The sequence below is a fragment of the Bactrocera tryoni genome, chromosome 2 (genome assembly GCF_016617805.1).
Source record: "Bactrocera tryoni isolate S06 chromosome 2, CSIRO_BtryS06_freeze2, whole genome shotgun sequence".
NCBI lineage: Eukaryota > Metazoa > Arthropoda > Insecta > Diptera > Tephritidae > Bactrocera > Bactrocera tryoni.
In genome coordinates, this window is record NC_052500.1 from 1800275 (window position 1) to 1818079 (window position 17805).

The 17805-nt window shown below is 39.5% G+C and overlaps 2 protein-coding genes across 11 annotated transcripts in view; both read right to left on the bottom strand.

Annotated features, from left to right (window-relative positions):
• The window catches only part of LOC120767965 (serine/threonine-protein phosphatase 6 regulatory ankyrin repeat subunit A), a 28876-nt gene extending 16101 nt beyond the window's left edge, over positions 1-12775 (bottom strand). For 8 of the 10 annotated variants that reach the window (XM_040094365.1, XM_040094363.1, XM_040094368.1 and 5 more), the window contains exons 1-3: positions 11946-12775; positions 10468-10569; positions 3291-3392 (exon numbers count right to left, since the gene is read on the bottom strand). In XM_040094365.1, coding sequence (XP_039950299.1) covers positions 3291-3392; positions 10468-10569; positions 11946-12335 — 594 coding nt within the window. In that variant the 5' untranslated portion in view covers positions 12336-12775. The remainder of the gene's footprint in view (positions 1-3290; positions 3393-10467; positions 10570-11945) is intronic. The other 2 variants (XM_040094366.1, XM_040094361.1) reach the window with 1 other exon arrangement.
• A 1809-nt stretch (positions 12776-14584) lies between these two features.
• On the bottom strand, positions 14585-17751 carry LOC120768160 (medium-chain acyl-CoA ligase ACSF2, mitochondrial-like). The gene is made up of 6 exons (XM_040094721.1): positions 17673-17751; positions 17412-17552; positions 16558-17351; positions 15194-16501; positions 14986-15127; positions 14585-14913 (listed from the first exon to the last, which is right to left on the bottom strand). The coding sequence occupies exons 3-6, from the start codon at positions 16665-16667 to the stop codon at positions 14680-14682; spliced, it is 1794 nt and encodes a 597-aa protein (XP_039950655.1). The 5' UTR covers positions 16668-17351; positions 17412-17552; positions 17673-17751; the 3' UTR covers positions 14585-14679.
• Between the last annotated feature and the right edge of the window lie 54 nt (positions 17752-17805).

The following is a 17805-nucleotide window of genomic DNA, read 5'->3' on the forward strand; positions in this document are numbered from 1 at the left end:
TTACTAACCGAAACTAAAAATAAGCAATCTTTGCAACCACTCCACTCGACAGGCTCGAATGTAACTGCTCGACTGGTGGCAATAAATTCAAGTGCCTACAAATTTATTTGAAAATCTTCGATTATGGGTGTGAAAATTAAACAAGAAGAACAAAAAAGTGACGCAGGAAGGGGAACAAATGGAAATCGCAGCAAAACGTTGTTCTAAAGTTAGGCATGCCATTCATTCAAAAGCATTTTCTGTAACTCATTTCAAGTACAGTGAAACCTCAACTAAACCTGCAGGGAATGAGAAAACACTAATTTTGTCAAAATAAACAGACAACTAAAAGTAATTTGGAAAAAAAAAATTGAAAACATAGTAAAATAAAAAGAAATACTTTTTAGCTGATTAGTTGAAAGAGAAGCTGAAGGAAAACTTGATTGAAAGGAAATTAACTTAAGCCTTTATTGGACTCATTGCGGCCCTTTTCAGTTACTGCAAGCAGTATTTTATATTAAGAAGTGGTAAACTTGTGCGAAGACGGTCTGCGTACATGTATATATTGGGTAGTCGAAAAAGTCTTTTCGTATTTCTAATCAAACTTCATTTAAATTTTTATATTTATAATGAACTTTAATAAACCAAATATGTACCATTTTGGTCGACCACTTTTTGGCATTTCTTCTACAGACATTATTCCATCAGTGCAAAACTTTGCTGGTTTCTCGGCGAAAAAGTGCAACAAGGGATTTTCATAGGCTTCTCTTGAAGCCAACTTTACTCCATTAAGGAAGTTCTGCATTGTCCAAAGCAACTGGTAGTCCGATAGTGCAAGATCAGGGCTATATGCTGAAGGCATCAAAACTTCCCAGCCAGGCGCTCTCAGTTTTTGCCGAGTCATCAAAGTTTTGTGTGCTCTAGCGTTGTCCTGATGGAAGACGAAGCCCTCTATGTTGATCAGTTCTGGCCGTTTTTTGTCGATTGCTTGCTTCAATTTCATCAGTTGTTGACAGTAAAATGTGGACTCAATAGTTTGACAAGGCTGGAGTAACACATAGTGGATGATTCCTTTCTAATCCCACCAAACACTCCGCATAACCTTTCGAGGCGTCAATCTGGGCCATTTGTTGAGCTTTACCACGCTTGGTTCATAATTTTCTTCCCACTTTATTGTTGTATTTGATCCACCGCTTGTCTCATGTTACCATTCGCTTCAGAAAAGGTTCGATTTTATTTCGTTTAAGCAAAGAATCGCCGATGTTCATTCGGTTCATTCAATTTTTCTGAGCCAATTCATATGGTACCCAAACTTCGAGCTTCGTTTTGTAGCCAGCCTCTTTTAAATGGTTCAAAATCGTTTAATGATGAATGTTCCTTAGTGATGTCATGACTGCTTTTGTGACGGTCTTGGTCAATCTTTTCCATAATTTCATCGACTTTTTCAACGATAGGTCGACCATAGCGAGATGCATCTTTCTGATCGAATTTTCCACAACGCAAGCGAGCGAACCATTGCTGTGCTACACGAACTGATACTGTATCGTCTCCGTAAACTTCACAGATTTCATTGGTGGTTTGCATGGCATTCTACCCTTTTTTATACAAAAATTTCAAAATATAGCGAATTTATTTATTATTTTCACTCATTTTTGAACAGCTACAACTTTTTTTTAACATACTCGAATTTAATTTTTTTGGTTAAATGAAGCTTAAAATCTCACCTTTCCAGCATTAAGCAACAAATTGATTGGTAGCACTGGAAATATACGCCTGCAACGGCATCTATGACCAAATACGAAAAGATTTTTTCGACTACCCCATAAAATCAGTTTCTACTGTATCTCTGTTTTATAATTTGACATTTTTGTAAGCCCTGTTGGAATTGAAACTAATTTCAATATTCAACTTTGGTTTAATTAAGTTTTTATTCTTGCTAAATTTAATTGATGGGAGTAGAAATTTCGTCTTATAAAATTTACAATTTTCTAAATGGTATCTAAAGTGGTAAATGTATCTTTATGTACCTTTTCTACCAGTAAGTATACTAAGTCTATACTAAACTGAAATCAAATAAAGTTACAATGTTAACCGATATAAAAATTTTGCAATAAAATGCTTGCCGGGCTACCATTTCCTGAATTCAGAAATGCAGTGGCACTTGAAGGGGCTAAACAGCGCATTACTATTTTTGTCTGACATATAACCGATATTCTGTTGCATTCCGCCGACATAACTTCAAAAATACTACAACAAAAGCAAAAACAAAGCTCTGAAGCAACAGACACTGCATTACTGCCATAGTTCAATGCGTGTGTGTGTGGGCAACGGTATATGCGAAAGTCATTAAAATAAATGCTTTCTAACAATCGGTGGTGGTTGCCCACAAATTTTTGCTTAGTTACTGAAATTTTGTTTATTTTCTGCAATTTTTACTTACAACAAATATGCGAGGAATAAAGTAATAGTGGGCGTGGAAGGTAATTTAGGTAAAACTATCGAAAAAAATAAATAAATCTGTGTGCATAACAGAGGGTTGGTGACAAGCGCTGTTAGCAGGGGACGGAATGCTTATCGATTTGGGCCAGATCGAGCAAATTCGAGCAGATTTTATTGATAGACGGCAATGCAGGCGTCATAAGCCGGGATAATTAAGGTTTTGTGGAATTTTATAGTTATATATTGATGTCGAAGAGTTGAAGGCCTTCAATAACTTATATGCACTTCACATAATGCAAAAATATAAATGAAAATATACATATATGTATGTATGTATAACTTAGGCGCCCACAACTTGCTGACTTTGCGCATTAGAAACTAATCAATTACACACATTTTCTTGCTGCCGGTGCAAAGGCCGTGCCAATACTTAGGCAATCACAATTAGGCGACCTTCGTCATTGCTGCTGCAATTAGGCAAAGGCAAGCGACGGTCAAGTAAGTGAAAGTTGCACGCCACATGTGAATTAGAAGGCATACGAGAGCGTGAGGAGCAGTTCGTGTGGCTGCATATTTGTCGCATATTTGTGGGTGTGTGTGTAGGGTGGGCATGCATGCTGTTAACTTCTTTGTGCCACCTGCATGTGCAACAATGCTACTTGACCTTTACGTACTCGAGCATGCAGGAATTTCCAATATGGTCATGCCTGCCCATAAGTTCACCTAAATTCTACTTATACACTCACACATCTCCATCTCTAAATATGACTTTAAGGGCATGCAAGTGAAAGCAAATCTGGCGCAATGCCTTGCAGTTGTATACAATATGCTTAGAGTCAATAATGTGTTACTTCATAACTTGGTATACTTACACCACCCGTTGAGTACGGGTCCACGCCGCGTTTATTCAGCAACAACTTGACGACATCCTCGCGCGAGTACATTGACGCTATGTGCAGGGCATTGTAGTTGTCCTGCAAAGAGAATTGAAAGCATGAATGAAGGCGATGTGAAAGCAATCACTGTGACCTAAAGACATTAAATACATATGAACAAATGTGGCGTTTGATTAGCTAATTGAAAGTATACTTTAGATCAACGAAACGGCATTTTTACTCATATGAGTTTCCACGCCCTCAGAGCACACATACTTAGGAAATATTCACACTTTATAAACCATAATTTGAGCTTTGTTTATATTGGTCGTCTTGTTGGCACGGCTAAAAGCACACACCTTTGTGATTTCTTACCGCTTTGCAACGCTCACACACATATACGTACATGCAAGTGCTTAGAAAGTGCTTGGGGCATGCGGCATGCAACGAATGCATAAAATTTGACCCTGACTTTCTTTCACTTCTTTTGTTCGCAAATTTACTACCGGATATTTAGGGGAGCTGTTGTAATGACGAAAACTAATGGACTTCCAAACCGTGTTTTTGTTTTTGCTTTAGCACATGTGCTTAATGTCCAGCTAGTTTTTCGTTTAAACAGTTTAGTTCGCAGAATTTGAAAAGCTTTCGTGTGTGGTCGTATTTCTTTTTCTTCTTGGCAGCGCTGACATATGTATGAGTGCCATATATTTTAGTTTTGAAGCAGGACTAGTTCGATGCATTTTAGCTAATTTTAGGGGGGGAGGTAGTATGGTTCTCTAACGACGCATCCAGGCTTTTAGGAGGCCCATGGTAAAACCACAGTGACTAAAACTCACTTTATTACATCCTCTGTGAATATCAGTGCAAAAAGTTTAATCAACCGATTGCAGTTCTTTTACTATACATAAGATGGTTCTCCTTTTCGCAAGGTGGCGCCAATTGGAGATTCCAAGCGAAGCTAAGTCCTTCTCCACCTGCTCCTTCCAAGGGAGTGGAGATCTACCTCTGCTGCCCCCGGCAAGTACTGCGCCGAAAGCCTTCAGAGCTAGAGTGTTTTCGTCCATTCGAACATGACCTAGCCAGCGAAGCTGCTGCTGCCTCTTACAGCTCAGCGTTCCATCGATGCGATATTCGCCGTTGCCAATGATAATAAAAGAACCATACATCTTTTGCAGAACCTTTCTTCCGAAAACTCGTATCGTCGACTCATCATGACATCATCGATGACATTATTGTTGGTGGTCTATCTCCTTATAGCTTTTATAATAACCAGTTAGTGGCGTTTTTAGTTTCGTCTGCCAATTAGACAGATCAATTAGACAGTGACATGTTAGCACTCCTATTCGAGTTCTTATCTCATTCCTTTTGAATTTTAATATTTGAAATGTGCGGCCCATATTCTATTCATGCCACATTTCCTTGTTTATTAATCATGTTATAGATTGTCTCCAACGACACTCCGCTATATTTATAACAGGTTTGTCGATTAAATAACTACAAGAAGCCAAAGGTCTATAATTTTTCTGTTCTCCGGGGTCTAATTGAAGGATGGCGCCTGTTCTGTGTAGTTTATCTGCTACGGAGTTTTCTAATATTCCTGCTAACTGTGAATGAGGGGTTCTGGAATCCGTTTCAAGTTTATCGAGATGTTAGATCCATTAAGAGATCAAGGCATTCCTTCGAAATCCCAACAGACTTTGGTGATTTGGTGATTTCAAAGCCGCTTGGTTATCTGTATATACTTGTATATTCCTTATTGTAAACAGTCTCTTTTAAAACCCTAAGAAACTTTAGAGAGATTGAAGCCGCTTGGCTAAATATATGTGGTACACATACAATTCCTTGTTGTGAACAGACATTTGGTCTGAACTAGTGGTTGGTAAACAGAAGACGATATTGGTCTCTAATTTTGCTGAAAAGACCACACCTCCAACTCGATTAACAAATTGGGATCTATCTGCTTAGATGCCCACCCTTTCATGGAAATGAAAGCAATTTTAGGAAACGGACTTTACGAAAGTCTGTGGTTTTGGGTAGAAACATGAACTTTCGAAGTATCTTAGAATGGGAACGGTTCCTTCAGTCTAAGAGCTAATTTCGCTGCTAGTTACTTATATGTAGAACAACACTGTTCGCAGTAAATGTAAAATGACGTTTAGTGCCTGAGTTGGCGTTGTTCTAAGAGCTAGAGTAATGGATATACCTCCTGCCTTTTGTATGCTCTTCATATTCCATATTCCTTTCCATCTAGAACCAATTCGTTACTCGGTTTGCGGGGGTATTAACGAGTTTTTTCCTTCGGGCATTTACCTCTAACCGAAACCGCCACATCTTCAGAGTACGCACATATTCTTTAGACCCAGAGAAGTAAAGTTAGCACAACTCCTTGTTTAGTATTTTTTTAATTGCTTATTACAATTATATGGGTTCTAAATTATTAAGCTTCAATAACTCGATGCCATGCTCCTTATAGGCCAATGAACTGTATCTACACTCACCGTAATAATTCTGGCATATGCTGTACTTTCTTATTTATACATATGCAATGTCTTCACAGAGCCACTGCCGAAAGCCCCAATGCCTATTCCAATCAGTAGTTATTACCGAAACCTCAACGCTTCACACCACTTCGCTTGAAAGTAGGTTAAAGCAAAGCAAAATTTCCGCGCTCTGTGAAATATGCTGGAAAATTTCGCGCTTCCGTTTATTTGTTTCGATTTGTTTTGTACTTAGGTTAGGACATATTCGTGTATATATGTACATATATAGATATACACATTTAGCAGCAAAAGTAGACTTTTGTCTTTTGTTTTGTCTTACAATGGTTTGAACGAAATATAATAGCAGCGCCCATTGGTTATTCTTGCGGTGTGGCAAAGTGTTTAGAAATTATTATCGCGATGTTGGACATCGCATAAGTGAAGCCTTGCATGAAATTAGGCAATCCTTGCTTATGCCTTACATTTCTGTTCCTTTTGAACTGAACTTCTTCGAGGTTTTCAAGCAAGTATATTAGTAATAATTTTTAACAGAAAGTTTCGGCTTTCAAATAGATACAAACACATCTTCGCTCATAACCTTAAATAGTTGAAAAGAAAGAGTAACATATAACAAGATTTTAAAGAAGTCCAACGACAAATGTCTTCCCTCTTTTATGTAAAACTTGATGACCTTAAAAGAAATAGTGTTGAGTCAGCGGCATTAATTAAAGACCTTGCCAAAAATGCTTTTCATCATTATGTACATAATCAGATGCACACTTCTTCGTTACGTATGATTAACATAGTGACCAGTAATTTATGCCATATTCTAATTAAAAGCACTCTATGGCTCTTTGCAAATTGCAAGGTGTGACTCAGAGAAAATTTCATTAATGACTCAAAACTTAAGGAGCGTGTGATGGTATCTCAGAAAATGCTACAACACATTCCCCGCCCTACAGCTGTCAGCAATTTCAGCACAGCAAACGAACGGTAATGAGGAACCTTCACAGCCTGCGCCGTAAATTACTTTGACAAATAGTGTTTTACAGCAATTGAAGTCAGCACCTAAGTTTAGTCGTGAATGACTCGCACAATTGGCGCAGTGCACTGCCCAAATAATAATACCTCGATTGCCCCCACTCCCACCACAAACCAAAGAGAGTCCAAACGTTACAACACTCCCCGAAATGAGGTCTCACATGTATGTTTCCCGCCTCCATCCCCATTGGCGGTGTGGGCAGTGGTCGCCAACGCGTTGCAGGACAAATGTTGTTCTAATGATATGAAACTCTATGACTTCCGGTTCCTGCAAAGCCAAAACGCGCGTACACATACACATATGTATGTATGCACATGAGTACACAAAGCAGGCGAAAATATAAATAACACTGCGCAATGTTGAGTCGCTTATATTTTGATGAAGTGCGGAAATTCACTTGCGCACTAGTGGTAGTGTAAAATATATTTTATGTGCGTGTAAGTGTGTTTGTTATATGTAATTAAAATTGGTGTTAATATTGCACGTCAAAGTCAATGTTGCGGAAACTCATATGTGGAAGCACACAGCAGCACACCCACTAAGGTCAGCAGAAAATTACGCTTCTCTCATGTAAGGAAGGGCCGTGACTTCAAGATACTTTTGGTGTTAGATCTTAATCGTTAAGTGAGTGTTATACGCTAAGGTTAGTGCAGCAAGTGAGGAGGAGTAGGAGTAAGCGAACATTTCAATGACAGGCCACAGAGGCGCCCTTGGCTTCTATAGCTTGTTGATTAATGCATGGGACCCACCTCACTTCCACAATGATTCAACCATTTATATGTGCTAGTGGCAAGCCCGTTCTACATATTTACAAGTAGTCAGTTAATTAAATGGCGGAGTTTTACATAGTAATGCCAAAAAAAGTTTTCAAACCCAACAAACGTAAAAAATATCTTAATTTGTGTATACCCCATTGCGATTATCTGTAATTTGGCTTAAAATAGCCCATTACACGGTAATTATTTGTGGGGTTAGCAGCAATATAAAGAATATTAGCAGAGTGCTGTTTGCTGCCTAACAGAAATTAGGCTTAAAGAGCTGCGTCGATTTAGCCATGTCCGTCTCTCTAGCTGTCTGTATATACGCGCACTAGTTTCTCAGTTTTGGAGATATCGATCTGAATGCTCGCAGCCGTCTTTTATCCTCCAAGGAGCTGCTCATATGTCGAAATCGTTGATATCGGAGCACCATAGCATATAGCTGCCATACAAACTGAACGATCGGAATCAAGTCTTTGTATAAACCACTTTTTCAGCTGAAGAGATATGCTCATGAAATTTGGCACAGATTAATATCTGAATCAGTAGATTATTATCCGAAGAAATTGTTCAAATCGAATCTCTATAGCATATAGCTGTCATGCAAACTGAACGATGGGAATCAAGTCCTTGTATGGAAAACTTTCTCATTTGACGAGATATATTCATGAAATTTGGTATAAATTATTTTTTAAGGCAATCACGCAATTTCCGAAGAAATTGTTCAGATTGTATCCCTATATCATACAGCTGCCATACAAACTGAAAGTTCGAAATCAAGTTCTCGAAAGGAACCTTTTTTTTTGTGTAGGATATTTAGCTGCAGTGCAACTAAAGTTAAAATTTTTTCTTGTTTTTGTATGTAATGCTTTCGCGTCTCGAACCCCCGCTATTCTGTACTTTTGTCGCACACTAAATGCAATTGCCTATTACTTACTGTAATAATAATTAATTATAATCGCCTTTTGAGTGGGCAATCAAATTGCGAAAATAATACCCCAGTGTATTGGAAACTATTTCAGCACACGAACATACACACATGCAATTAAACGTAATCACATTCAGGCAACTTTGTAACATCAGCAGAGAAGAACGTGCACGCAATCGGTCAAAAGTATATTTGTGATAATTTTTTGAGGGGTATGAAAACCAAAACAGTTCTGTGATACATAAATTTGTATGTATGGTATGTAAATTTAAGTTAAGTTGATCGAAAAATTAATGGAAAGCTTCGATAAATGGCGGTTAAGTCCGTTACGAAGGTGTGTGGCAAACATGAAAGTGAAACCAAGATTTTTACACGAAGAAGAACTGCAGCTACTTCGAGTATATTTTATGTTGACAAAACAACAACAACGAAGTCAAAGTTTTTCTCGCATATCGCAGCACCTACTAAAAGTTGACTTCCTTCAGTGATAATTTTTTACCAAGCTTAAGTAGAGACTTTAGTGTTTCAGTCATAAATATCAGCTTTGAAATGTAACTGCGACTTGCCATTTCTCGGACTTTCTGCTCAAAGTTAAGCAACATTTGATAGAATGTGTTAGACATAATTATTATTACTTCCCCTCGGTGCTTTACAAATGTACACTTGTTTGTAAGTGTGAGCGCGTAAAAGCTTTGATAGCGGCATCCCGGTTCCGTTGGTCAACTTTAGTAGCCTTCGTGCTTGCTTCAAGCCGTCTAAATTGCCGCTCGCTACTTTTATAGTTCACATGCCTAACGGCTTTTTATTTACTTTTACTTATTTTCGGTAATTTCTTATTCTTCAGGTCACTGGGAGCTGAATCTAGGTCAAGGATTTTTTGCTTTTCTTTTCATTTACTTTGTTTTTTGGTTTGGCTGAGAAGGTTTTCCCCGTGGACTCGCTATTGAAGAGTCTCCAATTGGAAGCTTATAGAGGCGACAAATAATAAAGCCTCAGTCAAGTAACGCTGAAGTATTCCAGATGGGTTTAGTGATTCCCTTATATATCTGCTGTGCGAAATCTATATTTGGAAGCGATTTTCATTAGCGTTATTAATACTTTTGTTATTGTTATTGTTATTGTTTGTATGTAAAGCTCTAACAAAATGCACGTGGTTCTGGGTCATCTTGATAAAAAGCGCTGAGCAGCCGACGCACGCATCCGCACAATTAATAATATTAATAAACTAGATGCAGAGCACATGCTTGCGAAAAGAGTGTGTGTGTGTGTGCGTCGGCGAGTATTAAACTGCAAATCTCCGAGTAAATATATCCAAACAGTGAGTTTCCTCATTATGTGTGTATGCTAAATGTGCCGTTAAGCGTTTTGCGGGTCGCGGGGAGACTCAAAAGCTCACTCAAAGAACGCACAAATCAGGGAAAATCATTCAAGTAACGTCGGCGTCGGTGCGTAACGCGCTGTGACGTTTGCAACAAATGTTGCGTGTGGCTTACACTCACACATTCACAACCCACATAGTATATATTTGAATGTGTGTGTATATATTAGGCAGTATTTGTGTGTTTGCAGTTTGTTGAACTACTTATTTCCATCTTACTAGCCAGACTATGTAGACTGCAAAGCAAAAAGTACATAGAAACCACCGCCGCTTTGCTTGTACATCGAGGGGCATAGACGGCGAGAGCGCCTTGGCGGAAGCGTTGCGACCGACGACCGCGTTTAGTTCGCCAAATTAATTTATGCGCTTCGGTACGCACTTTAAGATTTATATATGCGGCCGCTATCGATTTGACACAATTTCACCTTTCTTTGTGTTTTTTTTTTGTTTTACTTTTCTTTTTATTTACTTTTTAGGGTTACAAGGAAGCATTTGTAGGCCTTAATTTGAAGTTGGTTTTTGTGGCAACTATTTTTGCAGCGCTTGAAGTTGAATTTGTACTTTAAGTTACAAACAAAATTTACTTACATTGTTCCTTGCTCCGACATCGGCGCCCAGCTCAATCATCCGGTCCATAATCGAAGTCTTGTTGTCCTTTGTGGCAAACATCAGCGGCGTCATGCCAGTGTTCTGCAATAGAATTGGAATATTAATATAGTAATAATACTAATACTGAGGAGTCGAAAAAGTCTTTTCGTATTTTGTCAATAGATGTCGTTGCAATCGTATATCTCCAGTGCTACCAATCACATTGTGCACTTCCCTCTGGTCGACCTATCGTTGAAAAAGTCGATGAAATGAACCATCACATAAGCAGCCATGATATCGCTAAGGAACTTAACATTTATCATCAAAAATTTAATAGACCGAATTAATATCTGCGATTCTTTGCTGAAACGAAATGAAATCGAATAATTTCTGACAACAATGTGCGAAAAAGATCATGATCCAAGCGAGGTGAAGCTCAACAAATGGTCGCAAAGACAGGATTGACGCCTCGAGAGGTTTTGCTGAGTGTTTGATGGGATTGGAAATGAATCATCCACTATGAGCTGCACCAGCCTGGTGGAACGATTGATTCTACACTTTACTTTCAATAACTGATGAGATTGTAGCTAGCAATTGAAAAAAACGGCCAGAACTGATCAACAGAAAGGGCTTCGTTTTCCATTAGAACAACGCTAGACCACACACATCTTTGATGGCTCGGCAGGCAAAAACTGGGAGCGCTTGGCTGGGAAGTTTTGATGCATCCATCATATAGCCCTAACTTTGCACTATCGGACTACCACTTGTTTTGACAATGCAGAACTCCTTTAATGAGTTAAAATTACTTGACGCAGTTTTTCACCTAGAAACCAGAAGTTTTACTCTGATTTCGACTATATAGGTTTTCATTTTTATCGAATGAAATAAGTCCACTGAAAATCTGAAAGGTGTGTTCGAGAAAATGTATCTTATCTTTAAACAGAATAAAGAAGAGGATGAAAGAATAGAGAACTTTTACAGAAAAAGTGTGTACAAAAAACTCACACTGAAAACTCATTTCATGATGGAAAAACTAGTATTAAAAGCAATGCAAAAATCAAATTTTGGAAAAGCATTTAACAGGTTACGAAGCTAACGTGATAAGCGACCATTTGAGTTCCCCTTTTCCATTGTACACGGCCGCTAACAACAGCGACTAGTCAGCGACAACAACCAATAGTCAATAAATTTATTGCCACACAACCCTTTTCAGTGAATGCATTGATATTTTCTACGAAAATTCCTGGCGGCGCTGACACTGCAGAAGAGGGGAAACTTAAATATTCATTTTTTATGTCATAAAAATGGTAAACCTATCGCACAGTTAATGTCTTGTTACCAGCAGCAGTACAGCGCTAAGTAACGGTAATATTGCCGTGGCAGCGTACTCTATACTCCACGCCATCGAAGTGACTTTCGGGTACTTCGTTCCCGCAACAGCGCCTATAGCAGCGGAAATGTATACCAAAAAAACTCACCTGATCGTGTATGCCCGCCAGCGGTATGTGATTGCCGTCTTCGCCAGCATTCGCCACATATTTCTCAAGTTTCTTCAGTTCCTGTTCGATGGGTGTCCATTCGCTCTTCATCGCCAAAGCGAGTATCTTATTCGAGGTGTCGCGTATTGAAGCGCCCGCGCTCGGCGGCTTCGGTGTTGGGAAGCCCTCAGTCTCCTTCTTATCGCCATTGCTAGAGCTGTCGTCCTTCTGATCGGAGTCGGCTTTACTGGCCGGTGTGGCGCGTTCACTGGCAGTGGTCGACTCTTCTGGCGTGTTCGCGCCGACCGCGCCAGCAACATTCGAAGGCGTACGTCGGCCAATACCGCCACCAGCGCCGCCACGCCCACCACGTTTGCCCGGTTGTGACATTGTGTATTGCAAATTTAAACGGTTTTATCAATAGCACGGACAATTTGCATTTTGGTGAACACTACATTTTGCTGCACATTGCCAACACATACAGACGCAAACGAATTTGTTGTATTTGTGTATGGGTTTCTTGCAATTTCTGCTTTGGGGCGCACTTGAACTGACTTTGGGTCGATTACACAACGAAAATTCTCACTTTTATCACAACTAGCAAATAGCCACTTCCATTCCTTTGTTATACGAAATCAGGCTTTAAAATTGCTTAAAATAATTTGATTTCATGACTTGAGTCACATAACTGCACTTAAAGCCGTTTCACTACACTTCTGCTTGTATATAATTACCATGCATGTATGTACATACACACATACAAGTATATTTGATATTAATCCTTTGCCCAGTTACATGCGAGCAATTTTGAAAACCAACCGTTTGCGACGAGCGACTCCGACTTTCTGATTTTTCACGTTCAATCCTGCCTCAGGTAAACCTCGGCAAACGGGCTTTCCAGCGCCTAAGCCATGTGACCGGAAGCTACCTTAGCAACATGACGAATACTTGCGCAGTAACGGAAGACGCCATGGAAGTGCTGGCTTCTTGCATTTGTTTGCAGCCGCGTCAACTTGTTTGATTTCGCCAGCCGCTACGCCGTCAAGATTTGTTTGTTTACATTTGTTGATTGTTTATTATGCGTTGATATGTTGAGACGAAGCCGCGAAATGAGAAAAACTTGGAGCGTGCAGGGCCCACGTCGCTCTGGCATAGCGCCACACTCAATTTGTTAGTTCTCTTCAGTAGCCCTCATGTACACAAGTGTTAATTGCCTTGCTTGCACAACCAAAGCACTTACATATAAATTAAATTAAGTCAACACTCTCGCTAAGTTTTTATAGGCTATGGGAATGCACATAAAAAGTGACCTTTGAGACGCGCCGATTAATTGGGCTTATCAGATTCTAACAGATTAGTGCTGATGTGTTTCACGCAAAGATCAAAATCTAAAGATCCGAATGAAAGCGCCTTAAATGTCACTTGAGGTACACATACATACACATACAAATACATGTATGTATATAGTATACTCACATGTAGACAAGCGCTAGCGGAGGCAGATAACAGCTTGCATACAATTTTCAACTTGCAATCGAATATAAACAACATACATTGTGGCCGAGTACCCGGAAATTGTAGTTTAAAATTCCTTGGTAAATGATATTTCAAAACAAAAATGTATTTTGTTAAGTTGCTAGGACTGTCCTTAATTACTATGCCACATATGAACGCGATCTGTTAACCGCTTTATTTTCTGCAGCTTCTTAAGTCGGTACACCTCAGTGGTGCGTTGCGATTTTTACAATGGATTCAAATATCGAACAAAGAATTTGTCTTAAATTTTGTATTTTTAGTTTGGTTAAAAATTACGATTGGCCTTTAAAGACGGTCGAGTGATCGTTGAACACATACCGCGTTCTTTACGATCTTCGACCTCTTTAACTGATGAAAATAATAGAAAGGAGAAGAATATGTTGCTTGAAAATCGTCTCACGACTCCGTTCGTATGATTTTTGTGGATATTTTGGGTATGAAACGTGCCCTTGCTTGACTCGTACCGATAAAGCTGATTTTTTTTCCAAAAAGAGTGATTGTGCGAACTCTGATCCCACATTTATGGAGAGCAAAACGACTGCCGATGAGACGTGGGTTCGTCAGTTTGACATGCAAAGGAGTCAACAGTCATTGGAATGGAACTCGTTTCAGTCGAACAAACTGAAGGCCATTCCAAAAACTGCTTATGAAAAATGTTTCGAAGACTGCAAAAATTGTTGACATAAGTCTATTTTGCGTTTTCTTTACAATTTCCGTGTACTGTTTTGGCACAATGTACATATATTTCATTATTTATGTGCTTTACTCTTGTCACTTTGTTTGTGTATGTTTATGTGCTATTATCTTATTTGCAATTGATTTATTTTATTTAGCTTCGGTTTATGAGGAGAACGCTTGTGCGCGAGTGTCAACAATTGAGAATATGCAAACGCCGAAATTATAAAATTTGAAAGTTCACAAGGTGACGGAGAAACGAAAGAAAAATTGCCGATTTGCATTTCAGAGTTGTGATTGTTTTCGAGTTGGTTGCTTCCACGGAAACTCGTGAATGATTTTATATACAAGCATATATATATTGATGTTTTTTGTATAAAAAAATTGTACCGTTAGTTATATCTCTCAAATTAAAAACAAATAAAATAAAGAAGTTTGAGCACAATTTTGTAGAATTTTATTTTTTATATAAACTTTAGATGAATCAATAACTTTGGAATGTAAGTTTCATTATGAAAACCCTTTAACTCTCCGATTCCTCTTGAAACCACTCCTGCAATTCGTACTTTTTGATTTTTCCAGAGGTTGTCTTTGGATACTCTTCCACGCATCGAACATAGCGCGGCACTTTGAAGTGTGCTATTTTGCCCTGGCAAAATTTCTTCACATCTTCTTGTGTAAGCTTGTTCGCACCAGAGCGCAAACGTATGTAAGCGCAAATCTCCTCGCCCATACGCTTGTCGGGTACACCAACTACCTGCAAAACACGTGATAACCACAGTGCGATGAGCGTTCATAGTAGCAATATTATGTCTATGTCTCAATTTACCTGAGATTCTATGATATCCTCATGTGTGTCTAGGAAATCTTCAATCTCCTTTGGGAATATGTTTTCTCCACCACGAATTATCATATCTTTATTACGACCAGCAATACGCGCCACGCCGTCGGATTGTAGTATACATTTGTCACTTAAAACCAAATCGAAAAATGGAAATAAAACTTAACAAATTGTTCTTGTTAATCACAACACTCACCCTGTCTTGAGCCAGCCATGTTTATCTAGTGTTTCCTTCGTTTTGTCCGCATCGTCTTGATATTCGGTCATTACCACATAACCGCGAACGCACAATTCCCCCAACTCGCCGAATTTAACCACCTCACCTTTATCGTTGATCACTTTTGCCTCAACGTGATCGTACAAGCGTCCAATCGTTTGGCTTGCTTCCTCCACGCTCTCAGTGCCCTCTTGTGTGAAGAATGCTGCACATGCTTCCGACATACCATATCCCACCAGGAACTCTTTTAAATTAAATATCTTCTTTGTTTGTGCGTAGATCTCGGGTGAACAAGCCGCACCACCCACAATGCCCAACTCTAATGTGTTAGTCGCTTGCTTCGAAACCATCTGCTCTTCTAGCATACCCACATACATCGTTGGAGTGCCCAATATGAGGTGGCAACCTTCGTTGGCGATACTTTCCAGTGCCGCCTTACTATCGAACGTTGGGCTGGGCAGTACTAATGTAGCGCCATGCTTTACGGCAGCATTCACCACACTCAAACCGAAAACGTGGAACATAGGTAATGTCATACATATATGCTTGTGACCGTTATGCAACTTCAAGGCCCTACCGAAATAATATCCTTGATTGAGAAAACTGAAGTTACTGAGTACCGCTAACTTGGGTTTACCAGTGGTTCCTGAAGTGAATTGTATACTACTCGCGTTTTCCGGCTTAATATTTCGAACATTTTCATTTAACTCGTCTATAAGTTTAACTTCCGTTGAAGACGGTTCACAAAGCAATTCAGCCCAATTTGTGAACTCCCCCGAAGAGGACTTGCCAGCTATGATGACGTGCCGTAAATGCGGAAATTGAGTAGTATCAATCGCGTGAGGCACAGCTGCACCGGCAGTAGGAAGTAAACTTTTCAAAATCTTATAAAAATTCTGCTTGCCGCACTGTTCCGTTGTTATTAGCGTATGAACTTTGGCCTTCGTCAGCGCATAGTCGAGTTCCTGCGCCTGTAGCGCCGGATTTATACAAGCGGTTATATAACCGCCCAGCTGTGCAGCCAAGTAACTAATGTACCATTGTGTGCTGTTTGTGATCCAGAGACCCACAACATCCTGTCGTTGCATGCCGAGTCCTTGAAGTTTTACCGCAAGCTTTCCGGCTTCATGTATGACCTCTGCAAAGGTGTAACGCTTGTTTTCATAGCACGAAATGAGCGCAGTGCGATCTCCATACTTCGCAGCGGCTTCCTGAATCAGCGCTCCAAAGGTGCTGTACTGCAAAGGCTCCTTGCCCGTTTGATGAAAATAAGCTAAGTCCGAATAACTGAATGCGAATAAATTTTTAGCACATTTCAAAGTTAAAAAGTGGTCAGTAATCACCTGCGCTTATCTACTTGTGTCTGATAAGCTGCGAATTTCGTGAAATTACAGTTTACTTTTGCTCTTCGGCAGTGCGCTATGACACTGAAAATACCCGTATTTAATAGCATTTGTATGCACTTCGTATCTAGAACAGCACGAAAACAAAGAGCTTATCACGACAAGTGTTGTCCGTTCTGCGCGCGCTTCTGTACTAATTTAAACGAAAGTGGCCCGAGCGAGCGACTAACTATCCGGAGTCAAAGCTCGTGGTGTTTGTTTTGAAACTGGAGAAACTGATGTCGAGTACTATTTGATGGACTCCATGGTAGCGAGGTCAACCTGCACTGGCACGATTTCACTCAAACATTCATGTCAACCTTATCGCTCGCTCATAAGCATGATAACTTTACAGTCAGCGCTCACTCACTCAGCTCAACTAGCGTAAAGAAAGAAGCTTCCATTTGAATCGCTGATTGTCGTTCTGCCTTCGAAAAAATGCTTCAGTGCGTGACTCCAATGAGTGAAACCTAAGAAAACTAAGAAAAACGTTATAAAAGTGACTGCGCTACTTCAGATTATACAATTTTGAATTTGAACTTATTCAAGTATGTCAAATTCTAAATACTCTCCTTTAAAGCAACTGCTTTTGGTATGGTCCTAGCCATCCGAATTTTTTAATATTTCCGAAAGATCATAAACGCATACTTTTTTTGCTTGGTATTCTGAAAAATTGATTCTTCGGCTCCTCTAAGAGCGTCTCTCAACGTATGAGATACACGGTATTGGTATGACTTATACATTGGTGTGGTAAACTAAACCCCAAGGAAATAGAATGCTTGTGTATAGATCTACAGAGGTTGAATCGAATTTACCATAGGTCTGAATTTGATAAAAACATAGCCGTATCTCATAGTGATCTTAACCACTTGCTTTACCGAACAGTTTTCGGAGTGTCGCATAACCGGTAACAGGCAACCAAAAAATATCACAGCCATAGTGATAACTAACAGTGGCTGCGAGAGAGAGAGAGAAAAAATTAAAGAATTCGCACATTCGGCAAAAAATCGTAATTTTACTCGACACATTTAATTTTCCAAACACAACTATAGACCGGACTCTTCACACACACTCACCTAATATTTAATAATCATTAACGCAGTCTAATCATGTACACATGATTCAAGTACGCACCTCTGGCGCTCTCAATTTGTGCGCTCGCTGCGCTCTGGTTTGCTCGTCGCATTAAACCAATTTAGTCGTGCACTG

Coding starts and splice junctions, on each gene's coding strand:
- LOC120768160 (XM_040094721.1), bottom strand. CDS start 16,667: ATGCTATTAAATACGGGTATTTTCAGTGTCATAGCGCACTGCCGAAGA. Junction 16,502..16,557: donor ACACAAGTAGATAAGCGCAG/GTGATTACTGAC, acceptor ATTCGCATTCAG/TTATTCGGACTTAGCTTATT. Junction 14,914..14,985: donor AGGATATCATAGAATCTCAG/GTAAATTGAGAC, acceptor CGTGTTTTGCAG/GTAGTTGGTGTACCCGACAA.